Raw genomic sequence first — 11,869 nt, 5'->3', positions numbered from 1 at the left:
GTTTTCAGTAAAGTATAGGATATATAAATTCGTTTCTAATAAAACAGGATAAGATAGATTCGTTTCCAATAAAACAGGATAAGATAGATTTGTTTCTAATAAAACATGATAACATAGATTCGTTTTCATTAAAATAGGATAAAATATATTTGTTATGGAGGACAATAATTTTAGGAAAGATTCGTTTTCATTAAAATAGAATAAGATAGATTTGTTATGGAGGGCAGTGATTTTAATTTTCCATATTTTTTACTTTGGATATTTTGATTTACACTTATAATTTTATCATATTTTATGTGTTTTTATTATTTAATACGCATATCCCTGAACGTATCATATCCTGTATTTTGGAAAAAATACATGTCGACGTATCGGGTACGTATTGTACCCGACACACGTATCAGTATCCGTGCGTCATAGATTTTCAATGCTAAGAGAAAGAGATTTTAATCAACTAGACCTAAATTGACTCTTGAAATATTTTGTGTCGCCCTCATAAAAATAATATCTAAAATAGTGATTGAAAATTTTATTCATAGAACAATTTAGTCTAAAAATTACTAAATATTCCATAAGATAATTTAGTCCCATATTTTTTTTCTAAGACAAGTTAATTCAGAATATAAAAAATAAAAAGAACTAATTATCTCTTAAAATAAAATTTAGGCACTATTGAATAACTTTATTTTTCAAGACTAAAATATTTGCTTCACAAAATAAATTCAAAAGAATATTTTGGCCTATATTTTTTCACCGAGCAAATTTGACCGAAGGAGAGATTCGTATCTTGACTCTATAGCATCAATAAGATCTCATCTTTATCTGTCTCTCTTGTTTCAGCCTCCAAACATAAAATCAGTGGGCTTCACCTTCCTTCCCCTTTCGTTCAAAAAACCGCAAAACCCTAACACACACTTTCACTCTCTTCCATTTCCACCATGAACTGCTCCAGTTACTTCTCTCCCTCTCTTCTATTTCTTCAGATTCAACTCTACATGCTTTTGCTTCTTTTGATTTTTAATTTATTCAATTTTTTCTGATCTCGTTTTTTTGTTGTGGTTAATTGTGTATGTGCAGTTTCCGGCGAGGTGCCGGAAGAGCCTGTGGTGTCGAAATCTGGTATTCTCTTCGAGAAGCGTTTGATTGAGAGACACATATTGGTACGTTTTCTCTCTCTTCATTTTGCAGTTCAATTTGCTCAAAGAAAATGAAAAAAGGTGAAGTAATGGTTGTAAATGAATATGAAAAATTGATGTAATAGGTTTAAGAAAGAGAGGAACCCTTTTGAATATGAATTTATGAGTACTGATTGGTTGAAAAGTATGCTCTGTAAAGGATAGTCACCTGATATGTTGTTTGCTACGGTACATAGTATGTGGTATGCTACCTGTCAAATACCGGTACATTGGGGTATACACAGTAGGTTTTCTATGGCTCCCTGCACAACCGTCTCTAGTGCTCCTTCTTGTAGGTTTGAATTAACTTCTGCTTCACCATAGGAGAAATAACTAAGGATAAGTTTTTTTTTGTAACTCATTCATGTAGGTGAGTGTACATCACCAATTACTCTTCTCTTCAACTGTAGGTGAAAATTTGGTTCATTCCTTATAGGAAACTACTTTGCAAAAGAACCACGAATTGGTACACAAGCACCAATTCACTATCTACCAAAATGAGAGAATTTTGTTTCAATGCTATTAAGTTCTTCGAGTTTTTTGGGTATGGAAAGTTGAACTCCTTTGTCGAGAGTAGAGACCGATGAGTTTAACTCAGTGCCTCTTTGTAATTTATAAAAATTATTCATGTAACATGTTTGAAGTAAACTTTTGGTTTCCATATGTATTTTTCCCTGGGTGCAATCAGGGTGTTGTGGTCATTCTTAATTTAAATATCTTCCATGTTGATGTTTTATATAATCATGTATATACATTTTACATTATTACTAATCTGTTTTTGTCACTATAATTGATTTTGCTGAAAATTCGAGTAGGATTATGCTAAATGTCCAATTACTGGAGAACCACTTACTTTGGATGACATTGTACCTATCAAAACAGGCAAGGTATGGTGGAAATCAAATTAGTTGTTTGTCGTGGTTCTTTGCTTTTCAAGGTTAACCTGCAGTATGCTAATTAGATCAGGATTGTTTATCATGCAGATAGTGAAGCCCAGACCTCTGCAGGCAGCTAGCATCCCTGGCATGCTTGGAATGTTCCAGAATGTATGTAATTTAGGCTATGAAGCATACTTTACAATTTTTGGTAAACAGATACTTTGTTAGAATTGTTTGCAGCAGAGCCTTTCTAAATTATTTGTTTGTTTATGTGATTTCATTCAAATTCGGAACTAGGAAGGTATTTAAAGGTGGTTACCTGTGTGTAGTTCGAACTTAGAAGGTGCACACACTGGATTCTTGACCTTTCTTTAGCAAACTCACAACTATGAAGAAAGAGAATAGACACTTAGGCCAAGAAAGTATTGCATAATATCAGTATCCTTCCTCATTTTGTTGGAATATTATGGATGATCCTGCATTATCATCATGACCAGACTGGCATATTGTGTGATCTCATGAAGCAAAAGCTTAGTTTAGTTATCATTATTAAGGTTTTAAGTGTTCAAGAGAGCTGAATTTGAGTGAAATATGTATTGGTCACTGACAGAACGGTACTTTCAGGATTGACAACAGCCCAAATTAGATTTCGGAATGAATTCAGGATATTTGGGTGAAGTGATACACATGAAACAAGTCAAACTAGAATGAGCAGTAATTGTGAACCAAATGGGCTATTTTATAATGTATATATGTGCATATACTCCATATAGATTATATTGTGAACTTAGGTGCTTTCTTGGATGATAATGACTCTAGTTTTATTTATGCAATCAGTTTGTTCTTTGTTTCTTTAAAAGTTATTGAATCTACTTTAAATGCTTTACATCACTGTATCAGGAGCTAATGGTGGTTTCTGTAATCTGTTAGAAACTTTTCCAAATAAATCATTAGAAATAATGAAGAGACACATGTAGCCTTTATAACAAAGAAAACAATTATTATTTTATCCTTTGCTCAAGATGATTTGATTTGGGCTCTTATGTGCCATGTTTTTTTTTAATTTTTGGCTGCTTTTGTGGTAATTATTTGATATTTCTGTGTAGTTTTTTAGTGAAGGATGCCTTCCTATATTGTAATCTTCTTCCTTCTTAGTGAACTTTTTCTTTATTAGAAAGTAAATGATTTATTTTGCCTAATTTATAGGAATGGGATGGATTGATGCTATCTAATTTTGCGTTGGAGCAACAATTACACACAGCAAGGCAAGAGCTAAGTCATGCTCTATATCAGGTATGACTGACTTAGAAAATTGTCTTCAATAGCTCTGCCAATTTGGGGAATTGTGGATATGTGCAGCCTGAAACTGGTTTACACTATTTTTTCCTATGAATTCATTATGTTCAATTTTGTTGTTGGATACTTGGATTCTGTTTGATTGTATTTAATATCTAACTAATAATTGATTTGCAAGCATAATGCTATCTTTAGATGTAGGTAAGAGGGGGAAGGGAAGGAAATAAAAGGGGGAAGAGTAATGCTAGTAGCACACTCTCTTAAACATTCTCTTCAATACACTTTTTATTATTTGGTGAATTTCATGAGCCTTACTAAATCCATGTCCACTATCTGTTTAGTGTGTCCCACTGTCCCACATGAACTCTGCCCAATAATAGTGTGACGAGGAGAGTGTGTTGTTAGTATTTCTCAAATGGGTAAATGACCCATACGTTTAAAGAGGGGAAGGGAGAGCGAATGGGGTGGGGACTGTTCCCCTCCTTCCCTCTTGAAGCACAAAAATCTTTCCGACTCAAATTGAGGGAAAGAGGGAAGAAATAACTTTTAATTAAGAAATTATTTAATTGCGTACAAGACCCTTTTTGTGATATTGATTTCCTGTTAGAATTAGTTTTATTATTATATTTTTCACTGCTAGACCTGTTTTATTTACTTCAGTTTTAACCTGTAGCATGATGCTGCTTGCCGTGTGATTGCAAGGCTTAAAAAGGAGCGAGATGATGCTAGGTCATTACTTACACAGGCAGAAAGGCAATTCCCTATTTCTTCACCAAATGCCACACCAGCAGATGTCTCTGTCCTGAGCAATGGGAAAAGAGGTTTCTAATGTGTTAATTTTGTCAATTAATCAGTTTTCCTACTTATTTCAATTTTAAAAGTCATTTTGTTTGCTAAGGTGTATATAACACTCCATAAAAGCTGCTTACCCCATTAATGTTTGAGACGCAAGTGTTCAAAATCTAAGATTCGACACTTTCATAAGATGACTTTCTTCCCTGGTTGTCATTAATTATCTTTTTTGTTTCAATTGCTCATTTGAACTATCTTTTGTGCATTTTAGCTGCTGAGGATGAGCTGGCACCTGGTGCGAAGAAAATACATCCTGGAATAACTACCAGCATAATTTCTGAGCTAACTGACTGTAATGCTGCTCTCTCACAGCAGAGGAAAAAGCGCCAGGTATTCGACGTATAGATGTGCATCTATCTCTGCTATGCCAGTATTTCCTTAGTACTATTTACTTGTTTTCTTTGTAGTGTCAGCATTTCTTAGAGAATTTCAGAAATCTAATGACATTTCCATGATTCTTTTTTACGTGTTTATTCATCTTAAGTATTCTACTTGACATGTCTGGTGAAATTGTAAATTTTATATTTTGGAGCATATATCATATATTTATTTTTTGACATTTCTGAATGTAAATTAGTATACTTGAACTTTTTTGTTCATGTTCTTCTCTGATTTGTTTCAGATTCCTGCAACTTTGGCTTCTGTTGATGATATAGAGAGATATACCCAGACATCTAGTCACCCCATTCACAAAACAAACAAACCAGGCATTGTATCTCTTGACATTCTTTATCCTAAGGTATGCTATTTAATCTCTATACTGGAAGTACGCAAAACGCCTCTTTGAAAATTTACGGGTATATGATCAAGGATTATCTTGTTCCCTGCTTTACAGGATATAATTGCAACTGGTGGTATTGATACAAATGCTGTTATTTTTGACCGACCCTCAGGACAGATATTATCTACACTCAGTGGCCACTCGAAAAAGGTTTCATTTTTGTTGGAATAGCTGCATTATCTTTACTTAAAAATCTTTTAGCTGATTATGTGCATACTTATGGCAGGTAACCAGTGTAAAGTTTGTAGGTCAGGGTGATTCAATCTTAACTGGCTCAGCAGATAAGGTAAAATGCTACCCTTTCTAATTCAAATTTAGTTAGGTTTGATTGCTTAGAATAATTTTATTTGACCATTCTTCTCCAGCTAAGAGCAGTCGTGGTGGAGCATGACAAAATGTCCACCTGTTAGTGCACATCCCTTTGTTTTCTTCGATTATGGATGACAATGGATACCCGGATTTGTGGGTACCCGCTGGTAATACTCGCAACAGGTCGGGTCTAGGTCCTTGTTTTTTGACACGCAGGTAGTTGGGACCGAAGATTTTGAAACCCGCGCTGTTGAATGGGTCCGGATCTGAGTAATAGGGTACCCAGACACGCAATTTCAAAATATATATATATATATAATAATAATAACTAAACATATTTTTCGTCGTAATTTGATGTTATATTCTTAAGCAATGATGTTATATATGTTAATCCATAATTACGAAGTAATGTTATGTTGATGGAGGGTTGATATTTTTTATTGCCATCCCTATCTCTGATCACCTAACCTTTTTTTTTTGCACATCAACCGTGAAACTTCTCCCTATTTTTTAGCCTCTTGCAATTTATGTTTGCATTTCATAATATGCTTCTTAGCACTTAATGTTGTCAGACTCTGGCCATTTCTGACATGGACTAGTTAACTCCAAGATATTCTTGAATAAGGGGCGAACCCAGTCAATGAGGCTCCCACAAGATATTCTTGCACATGCAACTTTTTTTATTACTTTTCATTTTCTAGTTTTCAATATTTTTCACTTCACATTGCAGACAGTTCGGTTGTGGCAAAGCTCAGATGATGGTAAATATAACTGCAGACACGTATTGCGGGATCATACAGCTGAGGTACACAACTCCTAATATCAACATATTTCTATTCATAATTGTGTTACTATTTTTGTTTTACCTTCTTTATTTTTCCTCTTTAGACTACTGTTAAACTCTGGAAGCTCTTGACTGCTTGATTTTGACATGCTTCTTTTGCTTTCCCACATCATGAGACTATAGTGAATCTATTGCTTTTTATTATAAATGAAATACTCTTCTTAACAGGTCAATCCTTATGTATGCATGTCCTCTATACTGAGGTGTTTGGTTTATAGATTATTTTTAGGAAAAACTGCTGTTGCGGCTCCAAAATGATAATATGCAAGAGAGGAACGTGCTTGACAACAACATAAGTTGTTTACTACAGTTGTTTTTGGGTGAAAAACACTGAATTTTTTAAGCTATATTTTTTGAAGTAAAAGGTTATCTGATAATTTGATAATCAGATTATTTGAGAATCTGAACCAAACATAGCCTGAGTCTCACTTTCAATTGCTTCTTTTCATTTGACTTCTTTTTCTTGTAATCTGATAGTTTGATATATAGTATCTAAAAGAAATTATGAACTGGCACCGTTGTGTATAAAGCAATATATCTTTTCATCGGTGTTTCGAAGGTTGTAGAAATGTTGTGGAAAGAATTAGTTTCCGGGCTTCTCTTTGGTGCTCGGCTTTGCTGTTACAGATTTGCATGGAGATTAGTTTTGTTTTGTCTATTCTTTTTATTTTCTCAGCAGCTGTTTTCTTGAGGGGATATTTGATCTTATCCCCCAACCCTTTATATATATTCCTTATTTCTAAATGTTTTTTTTCTATCAAGAAGATCATGTCATCAACCAATGAAACATGACTTCATTAATTGGGAAACTTCTGTGATGAATGGATTTACTATTGATGTTCTTAACTTTCTGAGGCTTCTCTGGCTTGATTCTCCCTGTACACCCTGCCCCAATTATAACTGTTTATGAACTCCATGTAATGCAAGAATAATTTTCCTTTCCAAATTGTCAGGTGGAAGCTGTCACTGTCCATGCCACCAATAATTATTTTGTGACTGCTTCACTGGATGGAACTTGGTGCTTCTATGATCTGCCTTCAGGGACTTGTCTGACTCAGGTATGATCTCATGTTTTCTTTGTAAGGATACAGCCTTACAAGAATTAAAGGGGAAGAACAATGCGTGCATGTGAACCTTATATATCGTGGAGTTCTTTTCATTATTTGTGCGAGTAATGTGTTTTAGGCTTTGCCAATGCTGAGAAACCAGTGATTAAAAGATAGAAAGTGAGGGGAGATTCAGAAAGTGGAGAGAAAGAGCTTATGAAAGTGTAACTGTCATCAACTAAATGGAACCCTTGGCAGGTTCTATGCATTGAGTTGGTTCTAGAGCAGATAGAGCAGCTAGGTCATAACTGAATCTTAACTGTCTAACAGTGTCCTGGTGCCAACTGTCCCTTGACACTTGAGCACATTTTACAAGCTATAAGTAAGCTGGTATTTACTCTACATTCCCCTCCTCAAACAAGGGGTGGATGTATTATGCCAATTAATCAAATAACATGAGTTTTCTTCTCTGTTCATAGAACCTTATATTTGACAAAGCCTATAAAGATTGTTACCATATTGATCTTGAGCTGGAATATAGGAAACAATTAGGCTCTTGTCAAGAATTTTCTCCCTGTCAAAGAACAAATCTAGCTCCATGCGCTTGACCAGTTGACCTTCAACATCATTAATAGTGCTTGAATCTAAAACAACTCTCCTGGTTTATTAGCCAAGCTGCTTTGCTAGATCTTGCAACTAAAGGTTGCTTCTTAGACTACCAGGATTTGGATTAGGACCTACACAAAGATATTTTCAAGAGGTTGACCTGCATCATCTGCATCTGATGCCCAATCAGCACCATAGCAAGTCTGAAAGGATGAGTTTCCCTTGAGATATGTTAGAATTTGTTTGACCACCTTCCAGTGCTCTTCTAGTAGCTAAGAGAGGAACTGGCAAAACATATTCAAACTATAGCTTGCTTTCTTGCCTAGTAGCAATGGTTGCAACATTGGACCACCCTTTATAAGTGCGTATCTGAAACAGAACCACTCCCAACTTTGGACAATTTGCACTCACCAATCATAGGAGTAGAAATACCCTTAGCATCACTCGTCTGAGTTTTTTCTATTTAATCTTGGCTGTATTTTCCTTGAAAAACAAAATTAGGGTATCCTTTGTAGCACTTGTGAGTGTGACTAGAGGACTAAGGTAAGAAGGTATACTCACTTAACCTTATTCCAGCTTGTGGTGATTATATGGTCTGAGAAAACGATAACAGGACAGCCAAAAACTGGAAATATAATTAGGTGGCTTATTGAGAATTATAGTCTAAGGAACATGCTGCAAAGATGCAGTAGGTAGCCTATTAATGAGGTAAAAGGAAGACATGGTCCCAATATTAAAGGGGTAGAGAGGCTTGGAAAAGAGTAAGGCCCATTTCAACATATGTATGTACTCTCTTTCAAAAGTTTCATTTTGATGATGATGAGTTTGGGATAAATTACCCAATGGAGAATACCTAGATGAGTTGGAACTTTAGGGAAAGGCCTAAAAATTCCTTCTCAATCTGTTAATACTGATTTTAATTTCTTACCAAATTGCATTTCAACCATAACCTTAGATTTCAGTGTTAAGAGATAGATCCCGATATATCTATTTAAAGCATCAACTAAAGTGATTTAATTAAGTTATCCCTAGAAAGACAGCCAATGAAGGTTGGTCCACCTGGTAAGAAATCAACTCATAGCCCACAAGGCTGTGAGTTCGAATCCGGTTGCCGGTGTAAGGACTTCATTGGTGAGTGATCTGTAAGTACATATGTAAGCTCTCATAGAGCCTTGAGACTTGTCCTGGCCCTGGTGAGCCCCTGACCCAGCTCACCCAAACTTTTAAAAAAGAGGTTGAAGCGCAGTGCAATGGTAAGGATGTTGGTTATGACCAAGATGCCACAGGTTCAAATCCTAGAAACAACTTCTCCACTTGCCCCAGGCCTACTAGGTGCAAACCTCATGCATTGAGTGGCCTTTTTATCCATAGGAACACAAAGTACGGCTGGCCCAAAATATCACCGGAAAGTAATTCTAAAGGGGAAGAAGCAGACGACAAGCAAGAGCTTTTGCCTCAACAGAAAGCAGAACATAAATCTTGCAGTTTTATTGCTGAAAGGCGTATTACAAGATCCATATCATAAAGATTTGACAACATACCAGGTTAAGATAGAATAACCTTCTAGAGTAAGCAGAAAATTCAACGGGAGGCCCCTGTGACCCCAACGAGCCAATTTGTTATTGAAGTTGTTGGAGACTGGCAGAGTTCCAAAACTGAGAAGGAAACTGGGAGTAACCAATGGAGTAGGATGGCTTTTTGGAATATGCAAGTTTAGACTGAACAGCCAGTCGGGCTCATGTTTGATGTGTTTGAGAGATTTAAACTGTGAGGAACTGTAAGGTCACAGATTTGGCCTCAGCCGTAGTCCCTGCGACATTAATCCATGGTGCATAGACTCGATTTTCTCGACAGTGTAGGGGTCCAAATGGCTGTTGATGGAGGTAACAAAGGCATCATACTCCTCTGACAAGCCTTTGAGAATCACATAATCACGCTCCTTTGTGAAAACAGGATAGTCGAACGAGATCAAGGAGTCAATGAAGGCCTTGATGCACATCAAATACTGAGTTTGTGCGAGTTCTTCATCATCTGAAGCTCCAAGCTGAATTGTTGCACTTCGCTCTAGTCTACTAGATCATCCCACACTTGTTGCAAATGCACCCAACCAACTATATGTGTGAGCAGAGAATCTGAAAGAAAATATAGAAGCCATGGAAGTAGTAGTAGCCAGTCTTGCTGGTCCCTGCTTAGATAGGCATTGCACACATCACTTATAGTTCTCTATGGAATAATTTGGTAGTGGTCTCTGAAGAATTTATTTTAACTGTAGTACTTGAGTCTTTCCTGCATAAATTTTGAATCAGAACAATCAATTTGAGCTGTGTAGGTTTCGGAGTCTTTGGGTTCTTCAGAAGGCTATACATCTGCGTCGTTTCACCCGGATGGTCTCATTCTTGGTACCGGTACTACAGAAGGCCTTGTTAAGATCTGGGATGTGAAAAGTCAGGTATATAAGTTTTTTTACATATATTTCAATTGTGATATTTCATTTTTGTTCCCAGTGTATTTCTTCTTACATTCTTCTGTCTGTTGCAGGCAAATGTTGCTAGGTTTGATGGACATGTAGGCCCAGTAACTGCCATATCCTTTTCTGAGAACGGTTACTTCCTTGCGGTACGTGAAGAAAGTTGTAAAAGTAGGATGATTGTGTATACAGTATTCTTATTGTATTCCTGATTTTGACAGACTGCAGCTCATGATGGTGTAAGGCTTTGGGATCTACGTAAATTGAAAAATTTCAGGAATTTTGCTCCATATGACTCAGAAACTCCAACAAACTATGGTATGAATCTTGATAACTTGTTGATGTCTCCTTAGTATATACAGGGTCAGGGTAAGAATTTTTCCCAATTCAAAAGGTCTTCATGTAATTCTCTGTATGTTGCAGTGGAGTTCGACCATAGTGGATCCTACCTTGCAGTTGCAGGCTCTGATACAAGGTGAGGAATACTTTCTAATTCAGGATTTGGTAATAGTTTCAAGAATGCTACAGAAAAAATCTTCTCATATTGTGTGTTGTGGTTCTGCGTTTACCAAAGTCTGAACTGGCCTAAAGTTAGATCTTGTGGGCAATTGAGTAAAAATTGAATTGTCTATTTAAACTGTGTTAAAAAAATGCTTAAAAGTATTAAAAGTTTATCGAGGCATAAAGATAAAATGGAAGTGTCTGGTCACTTTTCTATGCATGTGTCATTTTTAATGAGTTTTCAATGTCTGGTCTTGGTAATTAAGGCATCCATGCGTCTTGTTTTTTTGTCTTTTCTTTTTCTATGCATGTGTTGGGAACAAGGCCTAATATGAAACCACAATGTGGACACACTAGACATGATAGGATTAGAAATGAATACATTATGGAGATAGTTGGAGTAGCTTCTATTGTAAAAAAATGGTAGAATCCCGCCTTAGATGGTTTGGACATGTGTGGACAAGACTGAAGCCCCAATAAAGAGAGTAGACCAAATGGAGGTTAGTTCAATTTGTAGAGGGAGATGGAGGCCAAAAAACCATAGTTGAAACGATTAGGAAAGTTTTAGAGATAAATGTTTTGTCAATGAACATGATTTATAATAGACCATATGTCATTGTTTGATTGATGTAGCTGACCCACCCATGGAATTAAGGCTTGGTTGATGGTTGGTTGGTATTTTGTTTTTATTTTTTAAGGAAGCAAATGTTACTTCTAAGTTCATGTCTCTTATGCAACATCAATATATGGAGCCTGATGTTCTAAACCAAGCTTGATGCTTTGTCCAATGTCTAGAGGGAGATGGAAGCCAAGAAGGACCATAGGCAAAACAATTAGGAAATTCTAGAGATAATTGATTTGTCAATTGAACATGATTTATGATAGACCATATGTTGTCCGATCCATATAGCCAATCCACTTGGCAGGACATAGGCTTCGTTGATGGTTTTTATTTTTTTATTTTTTAAGGAAGCAAATGTTACTTCTAAGTTCATGTCTCTTATGCAACATGAATAGTTATATGGAACTTGGTGTTGTAAACACTTTCTCTCCACTCACACTCACGTGTGTAACCTTGGGGCATGCAGTGAGTGCCTGGGTTCAAATCCTGGAA

The 11,869-nt window shown here is 36.1% G+C and overlaps 1 protein-coding gene across 2 annotated transcripts in view; it reads left to right on the top strand.

Annotated features, from left to right (window-relative positions):
• Nucleotides 773–11,869, top strand: part of LOC109334621 (pre-mRNA-processing factor 19-like) — a 12,135-nt gene continuing 1,038 nt past the window's right edge. For both annotated transcript variants that reach the window (XR_002106120.1, XM_019570496.1), the window contains exons 1-16: nt 773–951; nt 1,078–1,160; nt 1,991–2,062; nt 2,159–2,221; nt 3,260–3,346; nt 4,023–4,170; nt 4,413–4,531; nt 4,824–4,940; nt 5,037–5,132; nt 5,209–5,268; nt 6,022–6,096; nt 7,089–7,193; nt 10,117–10,236; nt 10,326–10,403; nt 10,476–10,572; nt 10,678–10,729. Coding sequence is in view for 1 of the 2 variants with exons in the window: in XM_019570496.1 (XP_019426041.1) it covers nt 939–951; nt 1,078–1,160; nt 1,991–2,062; nt 2,159–2,221; nt 3,260–3,346; nt 4,023–4,170; nt 4,413–4,531; nt 4,824–4,940; nt 5,037–5,132; nt 5,209–5,268; nt 6,022–6,096; nt 7,089–7,193; nt 10,117–10,236; nt 10,326–10,403; nt 10,476–10,572; nt 10,678–10,729 (1,385 nt within the window). In the remaining variant the exon portion in view is untranslated. The remainder of the gene's footprint in view (nt 952–1,077; nt 1,161–1,990; nt 2,063–2,158; nt 2,222–3,259; nt 3,347–4,022; nt 4,171–4,412; nt 4,532–4,823; nt 4,941–5,036; nt 5,133–5,208; nt 5,269–6,021; nt 6,097–7,088; nt 7,194–10,116; nt 10,237–10,325; nt 10,404–10,475; nt 10,573–10,677; nt 10,730–11,869) is intronic.

Source organism: Lupinus angustifolius, chromosome LG19 (assembly GCF_001865875.1).
Source record: "Lupinus angustifolius cultivar Tanjil chromosome LG19, LupAngTanjil_v1.0, whole genome shotgun sequence".
Taxonomy (NCBI): domain Eukaryota; kingdom Viridiplantae; phylum Streptophyta; class Magnoliopsida; order Fabales; family Fabaceae; genus Lupinus; species Lupinus angustifolius.
This window is presented reverse-complemented; position numbering and strand designations above follow the sequence as displayed.